The sequence below is a fragment of the Orcinus orca genome, chromosome 16 (genome assembly GCF_937001465.1).
Source record: "Orcinus orca chromosome 16, mOrcOrc1.1, whole genome shotgun sequence".
In the NCBI taxonomy this organism is placed as follows: Eukaryota; Metazoa; Chordata; class Mammalia; order Artiodactyla; family Delphinidae; genus Orcinus; species Orcinus orca.
The window spans coordinates 86,822,979-86,840,510 of NC_064574.1; the positions used below are offsets into that span (position 1 = coordinate 86,822,979).

At 58.9% G+C, this 17,532-nt stretch overlaps 2 protein-coding genes across 12 annotated transcripts in view; both read left to right on the forward strand.

Moving 5' to 3' along the window:
- MAD1L1 (mitotic arrest deficient 1 like 1) overlaps positions 1 to 4,045 on the forward strand; it is a 316,733-nt gene extending 312,688 nt beyond the window's left edge. For 10 of the 11 annotated variants that reach the window (XM_004268980.4, XM_033426704.2, XM_033426706.2 and 7 more), the window contains one exon: positions 3,740 to 4,045. In XM_004268980.4, coding sequence (XP_004269028.1) covers positions 3,740 to 3,898 — 159 coding nt within the window. In that variant the 3' untranslated portion in view covers positions 3,899 to 4,045. The remainder of the gene's footprint in view (positions 1 to 3,739) is intronic. The other variant, XM_033426705.2, reaches the window with a different exon arrangement.
- The window catches only part of PSMG3 (proteasome assembly chaperone 3), a 348,811-nt gene that overhangs the window by 164,633 nt on the left and 166,646 nt on the right, over positions 1 to 17,532 (forward strand). The gene's annotated exons all lie outside the window — the stretch shown is intronic.

The window sequence follows — 17,532 nt, forward strand, 5'->3', positions numbered from 1 at the left end:
CGTGAAAGCACTTGGGACGTGTTAGATTCCCGGCTTGAGAAGCCCTGACTCTGTTCTGAAGACGGGGTGCTTTGATTTCCTCGTGGCTAATCCAGGCAGGATCCTCACCTCCCCAGGCAGAGAGCAGTCGGTGTCTGCTGCGTCCGGTCACCTCGGAGGGCAGGCAGCGGGCTGGGCCTGAGGCCGGGCCACGCCCTGGGCTGGGCTGACCGGGTCCCACGTGTCCCTCAGCCGGGCGCGGTTACTACACGCCTGACCCCTCCCGTCCAGCATGGTCAGCACATCTTACTGGGCAGTTCGCCTTTTTAACAACTGCGCTCTTGTTTTAAGTGAACAGCTCCTAATTAGAGTGCCGCACAGGGTACCTGGGGGCCAGGTAGCGTTGAACGCAGGCTGATGGGCACGTCCTGGGAACACGGCACGTCCACAGAACCGGGACCCGGCCCCGGGCACGTCAGGGGAGCAGCCGGGAGCCGTGGGGGGTTGCCTGGACGTGGGTCGAGATGAGGGAGAAGCACTGAGCCCCGCTTCTGGGTCTTGAGGGCGGCCGGGTGCCCAGAACTGCCTGGCAGCGGGGTGAGCACCGGGCGATGCCCGCGGGCAGACAGGGCGTCCCAGACAGCTCCCTGTCGGTCAGGGTTGAGCCAGGCCTGCTCGTCGGGAGTGGCAGCCCCGGTGCAGACACCGCGAGGCGCGTCTGACCCACATGCAGAGCCTGCAGGGGCCTGGGGAGGCGCCCAGAGGACCCCCAGTTTAAGTCGGAGTGGAAGGCCGCCTCTCGGGGGAGCAGGGGGCTGAGGGAGGGCCAGGTTGGGCGGAGGAGGACGGGCCGGGGTTGCCCCTAACCACTGCACAGCCAGGAGACTCGGCTGCCCTTTCGGGCCCCCGACTCCCTCCATCCCCTAACCCCCCACCCAGCCTGTGCTGAGCCGACAGCTGACAACCGGCCCCTCTGACATTTAGGGAAAAATACTCAGAATCAAGAGCAGAAGGCAGAAATTAAAGGATTTTCTTGGTAAAGGTCAGAGTGGTTTCTCTTATTTTTGTTTGAAAATGGTCTGTGTTGAACCATTATGACAAGGCTAAACGTGTTAACGGGCAACGGAGCAGGGCCGGCCGCCCGCGGGGGGGCCGGGGCCGAGTGAGACGGCACACAGCCAAGATGGCCGCAGCACCGGGAGCTCCAGGGCCGCTCGGAAGGGTCGTGGGTCGGAGGGCAGGGGCAGGCCAATGCAGAGATGCCCCCGCTCCTTCCCCGGGGTCTCGGAGGGCCCCCCTCCGTGGCACATCCAGGCCTGCACCTCGTCAGGCCTCCTCCTGCCTGCTGGGCCTGCCGGGGGATCACCCTCGGGCTGCTGGGCAGAAGGGAGCCTTTCGTTGCAGACGGCCCTGCTGAGGTGTGATCCCCACCTGACGCTGGAGGGTTTTCATCCGCCACAGAGAAGGCCCGTGCCCAGCGGCAGTCGCTCCCCTTCTCCCTCCCCGACCCCCGTCCCAGCCCCCGTCTGGGCGGCTTTGCCTGCTGTGGCGCTCGCCAGAGCGAGTGGAGTCACACCGACGGGGTCTGGCCTGGCGTGTGCTCTCGAGGGCCGTCCGTGGTGTCGTGTGTACAGAGCGTCGCTCCTTCCGTGGCTGCACTGCACGTACCTGCTCGCCTGTCGGTGGCGGTTTCTGCATTTTGACTTACGTTGAATGTTGCTGCCGTGAACGTTCCTGGGCCAGTTCTGTGTGGATGTGTGTTTTCACTTCTCCTGGGCACATACCCAGGAGTGGAATTGCCGGGTCACGTGGCTCACTCGTGAGGGGCCGCCAGACTGTTTGCGCAGCACCCGCCGTGCCCGCTTCCTGCTTCCCCGCGTCCTTCGCAGCACCGTGTCGCCTGGGTCACCGCTGTCCTCCCGGGCCTGAGGCGGGTCTCACCGTGGGCTCCACTTGCGCTTCCTGAGGACAGGAAGTGGTGGGACCGTTCGTCTGTATCCTTGGGGAAATTGTCTGTATCCTTGGGGAAATTGTCTGTATCCTTGGGGAAAAGGCCCATTCGGGTTGTTCGCCCGCTTTTTAACCGGGTCATTTGTCTTCCTCCTGCTGAGTTGTCAGAGCTGCCGGTGGGCCCTGCACACGAGTCGTTTCTCAGACGTGTGTCTTGGCGGGGGCCATTTCTCAGGGTCTCCGTGGGCCGGGACGAGCGTGTCCACCTTCCCCCGAGCCTGGGCCGCCGCGTGGGTGGGCCGCAGGCGGCGCTGCTCCACTTCCTGGTGGCCGTTAACAGGAATCTTGGTGCAGTGGGCGCCCGCCAAGGCGGAGCCAGGGTTCCGGCTGGCAGGCGAGTTTGGGGGTCGGCGGGAAGAATCCTTTCCTAGTCAGCTGCCTGGGAAAGGAGGGGACTCTCCCATGGGGCGTGTGCGTGTCACCGGGTGTGTCCCTTCCAGCCTGGGATTCCCCAAGTGGAGCGGTGGCCTTCATCAGGGGTGGAGCTGACTAGGCCAGATGGGCGGGGCGGGCAGGTGGTCGTTCCGCAAGTGGGGGGCTGGCCCACGGTGGCCGCCACCCTGCTCGCCTCCTGACTGCCCTGAGCTGCCCCATCAGCACCACTGCCTTGCTGGACAGGGTCGCAGGCCACAGGCTTCTGTCTGGTGTACGACGGCCTCTCCCCAGGCCTGCGCCCCCAGCAGGCAGACCCCGGGGGTCCTAACTCACCTGGGATGGGCTTGCTGGCAGGTGAGGCCCATGTCGGGGCACCATCTAGGGTGTGAGAGCTGCCGCAGGCCTGCCCGAGGAAGGGAGGGGGCTTCCCCGTGAGCCCTGCCCAAGTGTTTGGGCACCTTCGGGCCTCTGTCCACCCCCCAGCTGCCCTGCACCCCCGGGAGCACCTGCCCTGGGCTCGGCCCTGCTCACACCTGCCTTGTGACCCAGGCCAGCCCTGAGCCATCTGGGCCTTGGTCTCCCCACTTGCACATGAGGGCTTGACCCGCTAGCTTGGGGGTCCCCCCGTGTGGCACACACGGTGTTTAAAGGCTGGTCTTCCGAATCACTGGGGGGCAGGCCCGTCCTCCTTCGTGGCACCTCCCCAATCACAGGTGGCGCGTGTACGTAAAGAAGTAGTGAAAGGAATTGGCTTCTCTCGGGTTCTCCAGGACTGCCTGGCCTCCCACCTGCCGCCCTTCAGCCAGCCCCACCCAGTGGGCTAGCTCCAGCGGTTCCCTCAGCGGCGAGCCCCTCCGTTCCATGCCCGAGGCCTCACAGCCAGAAGGGGCTGGACTTGAACTCGTATTAGCGGACTCCAGAGGCAGCCCCGCCGCCATGACAGAGAGCCCTGACGTGCAGCAGCGCCCGAGGGCAGTAGGCGAGAGGCCCTGACACAGCGGCCCCTCGGCCGTCGCCCTGGCACACGGGGCAGCGTGAGATCCGCCTCGGAGCGCCTGCAGCCTCGTGGCTGTCACAGGGCCCTCACGCCCGGCACGGAGCGTCCTCACAAGGGCTCGGGTCTGCGGGTGGACAGACCCGGAGGAGCTGGTGAGCTGGCGTGCACACCCCCGTCCTGGCTTCTAGGTTCCAGAAGCGTGGGTGAGACCCACCACCCAGGAGGCCCGAGAAACAGCCTCGCCTGGGGGGATGTGCCTGGACTTGGGCAGATGGCCCGTCCGCGTCTGGAGCCTGGGGCGACGGGGGATTGAGTGGGGCGACCCGCCCAGGGCCCACCTGCTAACGGCATCTCCTGTGTCTCCCGCCCACCCTGCAGGCCGCGGGACCCTCGGGCACGAAGATGCAACTGCTGGAGACGGAGTTCTCTCGGACGGTGCAGGAGCTCATCGAGCTGCACCTGCTGCGGCAGGACAGCATCCCCGCCTTCCTCAGCGCCCTCACCCTTGACCTCTTCAGCCGCCAGACCGTGGCCTAGCCTGCGGCCCCCCGCCCCGCGCCGGCCGTGCCCCCAACTTCCGAAGGCGGAAGAGGCAGCCGGCGGGAGCCCGCTCAGGCCTGGCCCCCCGCCCCGCGCCAGCCATGCCCCCAACTTCCGAAGGCGGAAGAGGCAGCCGGCGGGAGCCCGCTCAGGCCTGTCCCTTGGAGTCCCAGCCCCACCAGGCCAGCTACCCCATCCACAGGGCCCGGCCTCCTGCCCAGACGGCCGTGAGCGTCAGGGCCTGATGGGGACTCCTGCGTGCCCCCCAGCCACCTGTGCACAGCTCTGGCCGCCAGGGTTAAGCGGCTCAGGGGTGCCCCTCCCCGACCCCTGGGCTCACGGCCACTCTGCAGGGACAGGCCACCACTTCGTCACCCTCCGTCCTGGAGAGCAGGTAGGAGGCAGCGGTGGGGGACCTCGGGCAGTGCTCTGGACTGGCTTCCTGTCCCCTCCCCCAGGCGCCCCTACCACACCGTGCTCCAGCCTGGCCGTGCCTGGACCTGGTGGGTGAACCTGGGCTGCCGGCGAAGTTCCCGGCGCTTGTGAAATAAAGGCTCCCCTCAGCCCCCACCCGGCTCACTGTGTGTGCGTCTGAGCCCCTGGGCTGACGGGCTCCCTCCACGCACACAGCTCGGCACCCTGCTGTCCTGACATCCCCGCCCTGTGTGCCTGTTGCAGGAGCGGCTGTGGGTACCCCTGGAGCCCGGCAGAGGTGGGTGGGAGCGGCCCCGGGCGTAGCCTCACCTACGGTGCTGCCCCACGGCAGGTCTCCAGGCCACGGTCAGGGGAGGTGGGTGGGGAGGGCCAGCATTGGGTCCCTCTGCAGAGCCCAGAGCCCTGGGAGGTGTGGCCTGTGCGTCTGGGGCTGCCCCGACCCCGTGCCTTTCACACCCCACCCCCATCACAGTCACTCTGGAGCTCGGTCTGTGAATGGGTGCCCGGACAGACAAGGCCCAGCCAGGCCCAGGGTCACAGCAAGGTCAGCACAGGCCCGGAACCCAGAACCCCCCGGCTGGTTTGACGGCCAGTACGGCCCTGGAGGAAAGTGCTGTTCCCACGTCACAGATGAGAAGGCTGAGGCTCGGCGTGCAGACTGGCTTCCCGGGGCCAAGGCTGCTCGGAACCGGACTCTGGTCCGGCTGGGGGCGTCCTGCTCTCCTCACCCCCTCAGACGCTCTGGGCGCCCTCAGCGCCATCTCGCAGGGGAGGAGCGAGGCTCCATGTTTCTTTGTCGTCACGAATCGGGGGGAAGGCAGCGACGCTCGCGCAGAGCTCTGCCGAGCCAGGCGGAGGTCCCGGGGCTCCTGCGCTTAATGAAGACCCCCAGTTGGGGGTTTTCCAGCAGACGTCAGAGTGCACCTTCCTTCACCCCTCATTCCACCAGCACAGAGTGAAGTCGCGTCTCGGGCTCTGAGCCCCTCCCTGCGAGGCTGGTGGGGAGGGGCCTCGTCCGTCTCCCTCTCTCTGTCGGGACCCCCAGACCCGCAGTGGCGCTTCCCTGCTGCTCTGTGGGAGAAAAGGTCCCACAGATGATGTTGGGCCCCAGCCTGGGAGTGGGGGACCAGGCCCTTGTCTCGACTCTGCCCCCGTCCCCGGCGCCGCGGAGGGCTGGGGCCGGGCCCCCCTATGGCGGAGGCTGTGTCCCTGTCACCCCAGGCCTGGCCCCGGCCTGCCTCCCGTGTGAAATCGCTGAATTCAGAGGCCAGTGATAAAAGGCTCAGGTGAGAACTTGACGCAAAATCATTAGCCCACACGAATGCACTGCGAGGCCCTTGTGTGCGCCCGGCATGCAGACGGCACCTGCTAGAGGGCGGCTCCCAGACGGGGCAGACGGGGCCAGTCCCCGCTCAGGGCAGGCGGGGTCACCCTGGCCAGAAGGCCAGGCCGGAAGCTCGTGATCTCTGCCCGGGGGTCACCACAGGGCCCACGAGGGGGTGCGCGGGCCGGGCAGGTACCCCCGAGCGTGCTGGTCTCGGTTGCAAGGCCAGAACTGAACTCCAGGATCCCCGGCGGGAGAGGCGCGTGCCGGAGGGTTGGGGGCGGAGGGGTTGCGCTCGTGCCACAGCCCTGACTCCCACTGGTGACGCGTGGCCCCAAGGCCAGGTCAGCCCTCCCCACTGCCCCTCTCGTGCCATGGGTCCCTCAGGGCCACACGTCCCCGGCCTCGTGTCACCTCCTGAGACTTAATCCCTGCCCGGGTCCTGCAGTAGCGGCGCTGGGCCCCCGCCCAGCACCCGGCCCCGTGTCTGTGGGAGGACAGGGTGGGCGGCCGGCAGCCAAGCCTCCCCAGGCCCAGCCTCCCGTGAGCACCCGGACCTGGTCTCACCCCCTGCCCTGGGCTCCTCACACCTCCTTCCTCGGCAGGGGTGTCCTTGAGGCCGCTTCCAGGTGGAAAGCCCACCCCCGGCCCGGACCACCCACCCAGCCCCAGGCTGACAGCGCTTGCGCTGAATTTCAGGATTTCCCTCCCGGAAGAGGGGCAGGAGGCGCTGTCCCCCCACCCCCGGGGCCGCGTCTAGGTGGGATGGGGCGCAGCGGCCCCCTAGCATCCTTCCAGGTCCGCTCAGTCACATGCCGCTGAGTTTGCCAGCTGCCCGCCCCGCCGCCTGCGGGGGCTCTGGGTGCACTCGGGTGGGGAGCCAGGCCCCGGAAGGTTCTGGTTCTGGCGGAGACCCCACCGCCGCCAGCTCGTCAGTGGGCAGCAGCGCTACGTGGTTGTTAAGCCGCTAATGACTAATTTTAAGGGATTAGTGCTACGGCGATAAACCTTAATTGCCAGGATGGAGTGGGATTTGGCGTGCGACAGCCTCCTTCCGGCGTCCCCAAGGCTCCCAGGGAGGACAGCGCCGCCTTCCGGGGCCCCCGTGGGACCCCCGCCTCCCCCAGGGCCCGGCCCGCCTCTGCCTCCGGAGGCGCCGGCTCAAGGATGTGAGCTATTCATCGTCTCTCTCCCCTCCCTGTGCGCCTGGTTCGTGTTCTGGAAATGAGTAAACCTCCAGGCTTTCTTTAGCTCCTCATGACTCAGGTGTGGACCACGACCCGCGGTGTCACCCAGGAGCCGCCTAGCAATGCCGGGACCCACTGGGTCAGAATCTGCACTTGATGTGACCCCACGCGGGTCACAAGCCCCGTTCCAGTTTGCAAGGCTCCCCACCCACCCGCCCCCCGATTGAAACATCCCAGCTTACAAAGCTCCTTCCCATCCCGTGATGATCCCGCAAGTTGCGTCTTGTCCGAGAGGAGGCCGGGGTTCGGAAAGGGCAGGACCTGCCTCAGGCCACAGGCAAGTCCGTCAGGCCCGAACCTCCTGGCCGGGGTCAGCAGCCCTCACGACCCAGCTTCTGGGTCAGACCTGCCTGTTCTCCTCGTGGTTCAATGTCGCCAGGATGCCAGGACCAAGGAAGGGGCCGGGCCTCTGTCCCCAGGCAGCCTCAGAGGGGCGACTTGGAGGTCCAGGGCGTGGAGTCTAGGGCAGGACAGGAAAGGGTGTGTGCTGTGTGTGCGTGCATGGCTGTGTCACGTGTGTGTACATACATGTGGGCACAGTGAGGAGCGGTGGCTTTACCAAACTGCTTAAATTCCTGCTTCGGCCAAGAGAGGGGCAGGGCCTCGCCCACAGTCATACAGCACAGGGGGCAACGATGGCGCGCGTTCTGGTGCCTGTCTCGTGGTTTCCATTTTCTTCTCATTCGTCTCTGTTTCTTCAACTGCACAATTTTGATGCACTTTCAGTGTAAAAGGAAAAACCCTCAGCAGCAGAAATGTCAAGTGAAGGAAAAGCCCCCCTGGCCCTGCCCCAGCTCGTCCTCTGTGATGGCCATGGGCACCTGACGCATGGGCACCTGACACACGGGCAGACAGCGCAGGGTTTGGGCTCACTGGGCTCCTGTGTGGTTTGAAAATAACTAGCTTGTTCTGCAGCTTGGGTTTTTTCCTCACTTAACAGTTGTCTTGGAAATTTTCCATAAAAGCATCTACTGATGTATTTCATTGGGGTTTTGTTATTTCCAAAACACTTAAGTTTTATTGAAAACAATAACCTACAGAAACACCAGATTCTCAGTTTAAAGTAAAATTGACAGCATCTCTCAGAACTTCCATACTCGCGAACCATTTTGGTCATTACTTCAAAAACAAAACCAAAACAAAAACTCATTTCCAGGTTCAGATTAGCAAGTCTTGCCTGCAGACCTTTCTCTCGTGGTTCTGTCCCCGCCCTCCTCGTGGCTGCAGATTTTCCAGAGTGAGCGGAAGGTTTGGGGTGATTTCCAGTCGGTTAATATTTCTGGGAACTGGACTCCATGGCGAGCCTCAGACACACCAGCCCTTGTCTACCCACCACGGGGACCTTCTCCCCAGAACCCCGCCGCCTCGTCCTCCCTGGTGGGCAGAGCTGTGTCCCCAGATTCATGTGCTGAATTCCTGTGCCTCAGAGGTGATTACGTTAAAATGCGGCCGTTAGGCTGGTCCCTAATCCCATAGGACTGGTGTCCTTGTAAGAGGAGGAGACTGGGACACAGACACAGGGGGGCCGACGTGTGAGGACGCAGGGAGGAGACTGCCATCTGCATGCCCAGGAGGGAGGCCTCGGGAGGAGCCTGGACCTCGGATTCCAGCCTCCGGACCCCGAGAAAGTCACTGTCTGTTGTTTAAGCCGCCCCGGCTGTGGTTGCTTGTTATGGGGGCCGGGGGGAGGGGGGGCCCAAGCTGACGCACACCTGGGCCTGCTTATCCTTCCACCTGGCATTTCTTTATGCATATTTTGCTTATAACATATCTGAGTTACATATAGTATACATAAAATACACATGTTCCATCAGCTTTAGCGTCTTCCGTAGAACTGCCCTGATGACAGAAGTAGCATGCAAGTCGCATATGTAATTTGAACTATTTTGGCAGCCACGTTTAAGAAGCGGGTGAAATTAACTTTAATGAATATATCTAACCTAATACATCCAGCACTTTATTTCTACATGTAATCCATATAAAAATTAGTTTTGCAATATATACAAATATTGAATCATCGTGCTGTATTCCTGAAACTAATACGTCAATTATATCTTCATTTTTAAAAATGAGTTCTCTAAATTACATATATATAAACTAGCGAGACATTCATTTACCATCTCTCAGCGCTGAGTCTTGAAAACCCAGCATCTTGTTGTGCACCTGCTGCCCATCTGGGTCTAGACCAGCCACATTTCAGGTGCTCAGTGGCGAGTGCGCACAGGCCACCGTATGGGACTGGACAGCCCTCGAGCGCCAGCACCACGGACGGGGGCCGAGGGTCCTGGGCACCTGGCGGTGCCGGCTCACGGTTGCTTGAGTATTGCTGGCAAGCCATCGTGCGTGTTAAATGTGCCGCCAGACTGTCTCCCTGCTTGACTGACAGAGAAGCGTCTATCCTAGCAGGTCACCCGGGAGTTCGTGGAGGTGCTGGCAGAGCCGGGAAGTGCGGACGGAGGGGACACGTGGTCCCGGGCTCCCTCCTGGGCTCCCTGCCCAGTGCCCCCACCTCCCCAGTGAGTCGGGGGGCCCAGGCTGCCCAGGCAGCCCACACGCAACAACCTGCGAGGGGCTCCTGGGGACGTCTCCTCCCCTACCTGAGCCTCAGTCTCCGCATCTGGGAAACGGCCTGACGGCAGGGCTGGCTGTGGGCCCCTGGGAGCCACCCCCAGGCCCTGCCCAGGGCCCCTCCGCCTGAGCCTGTGGGCTCTGCGTGTGGCCTCTGTAATGTGACACTATAATTAGCTCAATTAGCAACAGCCTTCATGCCGTTTTTTTCTCTTTTTTTCAAACTTAAAATGGAAATTAAATTTTGCACCAGGTTTACAGGCTGTTAACGGAATTCACTTAATCAAATCCCAACACCTAGTCCTTGAAAATGAGAATTTTAAAAGGTCTGCATTTGCATATTCATGTTTTTAATAGGGTTCAGAAGGTATATTTGCAACTGATGAAAAGGATTAATTAAATCTAATTTGCATTGGTGGAGCATCTTAACCCCTTCTGAGCTGGCCCGAGGCTGGGATGGCCCAGACGGCCAGAGCGGCCAAACCCAGCCCGGACAGGTGGCCAGCGACACGCGGCTCCTGAGCGGCTTCCTGCTGGCCACGTGCCCCTGAGACCCCAGGGTCCGTGCAGCAGCAGAGCCAGGCCTGGGCTCCCAGCAGCTCCTGCGGCAGCCATGCCGGGGCCAGCATGGTGGTTCTTACTTAGAAAAAGACACGTCTGGTGATTTTCTTTTTCTTGTAACGTTCATGCCGTCGTTGTAAAGTGTCTGGAAAATGTGGGAAGTCTCAGGAAGAAAATGAAAAGTCACTTATTACCCGTCACCCAGAGATGATCGCTGCACAAGCTGGACGCCTGTCTTCTGGGCTCGCCCCCAAGAGCGTGTGTGTACGTGTGTGTGCGGTGTGTTGCGTGTGTCAGTGCGTGTGCACGACTGCCTCCTCACCGGGGCCAGCATCCTCATGTGCCGTTTTGTGGTATTTGTTTCCGCCAAGGACCCCAGTCTCTCTGTGACCTCACGTCTCCCGCACAGGACCGGCGGGTGCCAGAGACAAGCAGGAGCCCGGCCCCGCGAGCAGCAGGGGGTGTTGTCAGCGACCCCTCGGCGGGGGAGCCGTTAGTCACTGGGTGACTCCATTCCCCGTGGGTCTCACAGGTCCACGCGGGTGATTGCAGCACGATGGGTCCTGGACCAGGAGGACGTGGCTGCCCGCGGGAGGAGTGCTTCTGAGAGAATCCAGGCCTGCGGGGAGGCTGTCGAGCTTGCGTCCCTCTCTTTTGTCCGCAGCGACCGCGGGAAGGACTCGGGACGCGCTGAGTAACAGATGAGGAAGCACCACGTGCAGAGCCATGGAATTGCCTCGGCACCAGCTTCCGTGTAAGCAAGCTATAAGGTTTTTCTTCCTTTCTCGTCGGGGCACGTGTCACCTTTCAGCCCAGTTCTGCACATGTGGACAAAGGCGGACGATCGTGTACTTCACCACCACGTCTCCCCCGGCTCCCAAATCCCCACCCCCCCCTTTTTTTTTTTTTGTGGTACGCGGGCCTCTCACTGCTGTGGCCTCTCCCGTTGCGGAGCACAGGCTCCGGGTGCACAGGCTCAGTGGCCATGGCTCACAGGCCCAGCCGCTCCGCGGCATGTGGGATCTTCCCGGACCGGGGCACGAACCCGTGTCCCCTGCATCGGCAGGCGGACTCTCAACCACTGCGCCACCAGGGAAGCCCAAATCCCCCCCCCCTTTTAAGTCCTTATGATAATTTGTGTGCTGTCTTAGCTGCTAAAACAAAATACCACAGACGGAGAGGCGCAAACGACAAACATTTCTTTCTCTCGGATCTGGTGCCAGCAGGCGTGGTTTCCAGCGAGGGCTGCCCAGCTCCTGGGTCCTCATCCGGCAGAGGGAGCTCTGGTGTCCCTTCCCCTTCTCACGAGGCCACCGTCCTGTTGGACCAGGCGCCACCCTCGTGACCTGTTTCACCTTAACCACCCCTAAAGGCCAAGTCTCCAAAGACAGTCATGGGATGGGACGGGGGATGAGGACTTCGGCGTATGGGGGTGTCCTTCAGCCCCGGCAGTAGGTCTTGCCTAATTATAAAGGCGTTTGAAGCAATTTAAGCAAATCTGATATATTTAGCTTGTGGTTTTAATTAAACGTTTAGAAGCATTTGATTAAGGTTTGTAATCAATATCTAAATATCTGCGAAGTTTTATTGGTGGATGATTTTAGTTGGCATTCATGAAGTGAGCGAGTGTTTAAGCATTAGGGAAATGTGCTCAAGATTAGTGACTGGATTGCTGGATGACGCACGCAGCGGGGCAGTGAGATTCCGCTCCACACGTCGAGCCCTTGGAGACGGGAGATGCCCAGCCAGACGGAGGGGGCCCGGGTTCACCCGACAGCGTGTCTGCCAGGGCCTCGCCCAGATGTCAGGGAGGAGAGAAGGTTCTCACCCCAAGGGCGGAGGGAGGGGAGGACCCTCGATGGGTGACTCTCCGAGCTTGCCCACCACCACCCTCTCCTCCTCGGCCCAGCAAGGGGCTTCCGGGGGCACCTTTCTAGATTCATAACTCCCGTTCCGGGGAAAACTCCAGGTCACGGGCAGCTCGCCACTCAAAGGGGAGCAGGATGGGTGGAGAAGGGGCGGACGAGGGAGGGGTTTCAGGACCTGAAAGGGCAGGAGCAAAGCAGAGGCCGTGGGGCATCAGGTCAGAGACCCAGAGCGGGCAGCCGGCGCCCCGACAAGGCTGGTGAGGGGCCGCACAGTGCTGGGTGTGACGGAGAGGACGGAGCGTGGGCAGTGCCCCTGGGGGGAGAGGGCACGTCCCCAACTAAAGGAGACGGAGTTTCCAAAGGGCCGGCTCCCGGGAGGAACCCAAGCCCACGACTTCCTGGAGCATCGGGGCCGGGAAGTGGACCCCGCGGGGGAAAACGAGATGCCGGGGGGCGGCGGACCAAACCCAGCTTTTGATGGAAGGACGGTTCTGAGCTAGGATCTGACATTCAAGGAAGTTGCATTTCATGGGTTAAAGCAAAGCAAACACACCCACAGGTACCGGGCGCTCAGAAAGCGTAGAGTCCTTCTCAGAGGCCTGTCCCAGTGGACCTAACAGTGGGGCAAAGCTTGAGCGCCCGGGGGGAAGGGGCTTCGGTGGTAAGCGCCCAGGTCGGCTTAATTAGAACCACGTCTGTTTCTGTTAAGTCTGTTAAGCCGAATGAAACATTACTCGTTAACTCCTCGAAAGCGTTCGCACCAGGCGTGAGCTGTTCACGATGCTTGGGCGTGGGAAAGGTTCCACTTCTGTTTGTAATTAGCCACGTAGCACGTGACACAGTCCAGGGAAAAGGTCACAGGTGTGAGCGCCTCGGGGACCCCGCCCCTCCCCCACATCGTCATAGTGCTGCTGGGAAGCGCCCCGGCCCTGCTCCCCTGCACCCCGAGTTCCGAGCTCATGAATCCGCTCACTGTGTCCTCAGCTGTCACACACGTCACGCTACGCGACGTGTGGTTTAGTGTTGCTGCTTTCGTGCTTACTCTGTAATCAGTGCAACTCTTCCCCACTCGGCGCAGTGTTTCTAAGTTCATCTGCGTTGTCTGGGTAAAATTCCATCGCATAAATATACCCCAAAAATGTATTTTTCCACTCCCCCGTCATACAGACGTCTGCGTCGTTCCCAGCGTTTTGCCTCGAAAAGCAACGTGCTGTGAACATCACGGCGGGTCTCCTTGGGCTCAGGAGCAAACGTTTCTTTAGAATTTAACGAGAAGTGGAGCTGCAGGACCGCGGCGTCTGGAAACTCTCAGCGTTACAGGACGAAGCCTAATTATTTTCCAAAGTGCCTGGAGCCGTTGGCGTTTCCACCAGCAGGAAACCCGCGTCCCCAGCGATGCTCGCTCGGGCCCAGCCAATCCATGGATGCAGTGCAGCAACTCTGGGGTCTCCACGTGCATTTCCTCCGGTTACCAAAGGAGTGAGCATCTCTGCACGTGTGTGTTTGTGAGAAGCTTGTTTGCATCTTTTAACCGTTTTGCTGTGGGTTGTGGGTCTTTTTCTTCCTGGTTTTTACACTCTGATACTATCCCTTTGCTGGTTTATGTGTGGAATCATCTCCTCCCACTTTGTGACTTGCTTTTACACCCTCTCTGTGTTATTTTTTGATAAACAAAGTTCTCAGTGTCAACACATTTTTCAATCTCTTTGACGCCCAGCACGTGTGTCTTGTTTACTAAGCAGCCTTCCCACCACGGTGAGGTCATAAAGATAACCCCCACGTTGTCTTCCACAAGTGATTTTTATTTATGGTGTGAGACAGAAATCCAATTTCACTTTTCCACATGAATAACTAATTGTCTGAGTAGCATTTGTTAAATGGTCTCCTCTCTCCCGAGCGGTCTTCCCCAGCCTGCGCGGTCATAAATCAGGTTCCGTGAACCAGTAGGTCTGCCTCTGGGCTTTCACTCTTTTCCTTGGTCACTGAGTCTATCCCAGGATTAACGCCAAACTACCTTCATTACTGAACTGCTTCCACTGCAAGGACAGGGCCTGGAAGGGGTGTGAGGGGGCTTCTGCATTCTTGCAATGATCTTTGCTCTTTTCTAAAAGAGAATACTTCTCATGTCTCCCGGTCATAGGTTGTAGGTGGATTATAGGTGGAACCTTTCTTCAGGGTAAGGAAGTTCCAGTGTGTCCCTGTTTCCCTAAGAGTTTTTGTAATGTACGTGTTTATTGAAGCATAGCAAATATGAATAAAGGTGCACAGATCGTAAGGCACAGCTCAGTGAATTTTCTCGTTTTCTGGCACCCAACACGCAACGTTCCCAGGACATCAGAAACCATCACGTGCTCCCTTCCAGTACGACCTGCCCCCTGCCACCCGAAGGTGACCTTCACACCTGGAGCAGGTTTACCCGTTCCTGAACTTGACAGAAATGAAATCAGACAGTAGGTGTTCTTCTGTGTCTGACTTGTGACAGGTCGGACCCCACTGCTGCCAGTGGTTTTTTCCCCAGCTTTTTATTATGGAAAATCATTTAGCGGAGCACCGCCTCGATTCCGCCATTAATATTTTACTACATTTGGTCTAGTACATCTCTAGCCATCTATCGTTCCATCCATCCTTATTTCTTAACGCATTTCAGAGTAAATTACAGACATCAGTACCCTTCTCAATAGATAGTGCAGCCTCTGTAAGATTAACTAGAGTTCACTCTGTTTACAGTTTCTTTCTTTTGAAGTCCAATTTACCAATGAAACATAACACCCTGCAGTGACAAATGCACACACGTGTGAAACCCAAACCCCCAGCAGCACACAGCACATCGGCATCGTTCCAGAAAGTTCCCTCGTTCCCCTTCCAGGTCAGCCTTCAGCTCGTCCCCCGAGAGGCAGCCGCTCTCTGGTTCCGCCCAGCTTTGTGGAGGTACACTTGAGACCCCCAGGTCGAGGGCACCCAGACTCGGCTTTGGTCGAGCTCCCAGCGCCCCCGTGGACGGCACGGGCTCTGGTTGTTCCACGTGCCGCCGACACTGGGCGTCCCACCTCCTTTCACGCTTCCACCCTGCCGAGCGCTGTCTGACTGCGGTTCCCGTGTGTGTTTTCCTGGTAAGCGATGCGGCCGACGCCTGTCGGGTGTGTGTTGGCCCTTCGCGCGTTGTGCTCTTTTATTCCTTTGTGTCTCTTTAAATCTTTTGCCCGTTTCTCCCCGGCGTCAGCTGGCTCTGTTGGCACCACGCGGGTTAGCCTCAGGTTAACTAGTTTCCCCTGCGCTAGAGCCTTGTTAAGGACCGGATGGCCCCCTTTCCTCCCCCTGCAGGAAGCAGGAGGGGCTCTTAGCAGACATTCGCTCCGAGAAGCTGGCGGGGCTCGTGGAGGTAACGCTCACACAAGCGTGGGGAGCCTGGACGGGGTCCCCTGGAGTCACCACCGCACAGAAGGGTCCACGTGCGTCCCCGGCACCGCACAGAAGGGTCCACGTGCGCCCCCGGCACTGTCAGTTACGGCACAGGCCTCCCTGCCCGGTGCTGGCGTCCTGGAGCTTTCTCTCCGGTAAGTCGTTGATTCTCTGTGTGGGTGGACCGCCCGTCTCCAGCTCAGGGTCAGCGTCTGTCCTGTGGCCTCCCCCGGCTGGGACGGGTGTAAGAAGAGGTGTCGGTTTCAGGTTGTTCAGCCTTTTACCTGTCGTAGGACGGAGGGACGACTCCGAGCTCCTTCCAGGCAGGACCAGAAATCGAGAGTCATCTTTCTGCTTGTTTTTGAATCAGGTTGCTTTCCTTATTCTTGTTTGTGGGATATTTGGGTATAAATTCTTTGTCAGACATATGCGTTACAAACAACGTCTCCCGGGTTGTGGGCTTGCCTATTCATTTTCTTAATGATGTCTCCTGACGAGCAAAAGTTTGCAGTTTTAATTATCTCATTTATCACTTTTTAATGGCTAGTGCCTTACGCGTTTAAGACAGCTTTGTCTGGCCCAAGGGTATGAGGATATTCTGTGTTCTAGAAACTTTATGGCTGAAGTTTTATGTTTAGATATACGAGCCGCCTCCAATTAGTTTCATGTATTGTGTGAGGGCAAGGCTCACCCTTCTCATGAACGTCCAGTTACTCTAGAACCTTGACTGAAAAGTGCATCCTTTCTTTCTGAATGATAGTTGTTCCTGTGTCGTAAGTCAGGGGCTGTGTATGTGCTGGTCTGTTTCTAGGCTCCACGTTCTGTTCCATTGATCACTAATCCCACACTCTCTGAATGACTGTAGCTTTCTACTAAGCCTGGAAATAAAGTATCTAGTGAATTTTGTTAAATTTGTTATTAATTCTAATAGTTGGTAGAGTATTTTGGATTTGCTCTGCTCGCAATCACGTGACAGTTGACGTCATCAAATCTGACTTTTATCATTTTTTTCTATCCCTTGCCTCATTGCATTAGCCAGGATCTACTCCACCGTGTTATGTAGAAATGCTGGTTGTGGGTGATCTTACTTTGTTTACAAAGGGGGCAACGGTTTACCATTGATACGATGTTACCTGGAAGTTATCCTGGCACCCTGTTTGACTTAAGAAAGTAGTACACTGTGCTACTCATAATTTTCAGAGTTTTTATTATGAAAAGCTGTGGCGTTTTAGCATATGCTTTTTCTGTGTCTACTGAGGTAACCGCATGGCTTCTCTCCTCTCCTCTGTTGATACAGTAAGCTGCGTTGAGTTTTTAAAGTGTTGCACCAACCTTTGATTCCTGGGATAGACCCCACCTGGTCATGATATACTATCCCTGTTAGACCTTGCTGCGTTCAATTTGCTAGTTTCTTTAAAGAGGAGTTTCGGGTCTACGTTAATGAGGCATATCCTGAAGTTTTCTTGGAGGTCTCTGTCTGGTTTTCTTATCAGAGTAATGACGGCCTCGTAAAATGGGTGTGAAGTGATTCCTCCTCCTTCTGTTTCTGAAAGTGTGTAGACCTGGGTTATTTCTCCCTTGAATATTTGGTGGAATTCACCAGGGAAGCCATCTAGGCTTGGACTTTTATTTCTGCGCTGTTTTTAAGTATGAATTTCATTTCTTTAATAGATACGGGACTCTCCAGTTTTCCCTTGAATGAGCTTTGGTGGTTTGTATCTTTCAAGGAATGGGGTCTTCTAGGTTACAGGATTTATGAGGACAAAGTTGTGCTAATGTTCCCTCAGGAGTCCGTAGGGGCCGGAGCGATGTCCCGAGTCTGTAGGGGCCGTAGCGATGTCCCGAGTCTGTAGGGGCCGGAGCGATGTCCCGGGTCTGTAGGGGCCGGAGCGATGTCCCGAGTCTGTAGGGACCAGAGCGATGGCCCGAGTCTCTAGGGGCCGGAGCGATGTCCCGAGTCTGTAGGGGCCGGAGCGATGTCCCGGGTCTGTAGGGGCCGGAGTGATGTCCCGAGTCTCTAGGGGCCGGAGCGATGTCCCGGGTCTGTAGGGGCCGGAGTGATGTCCCGAGTCTCTAGGGGCCGGAGCGATGTCCCGAGTCTCTAGGGGCCGCAGCGATGTCCCGGATCTCTAGGGGCCGGAGCGATGTCCCGAGTCTCTAGGGGCCGGAGGATGTCCCGAGTCTCTAGGGGCCGCAGCGATGTCCCGAGTCTCTAGGGGCCGCAGCGAT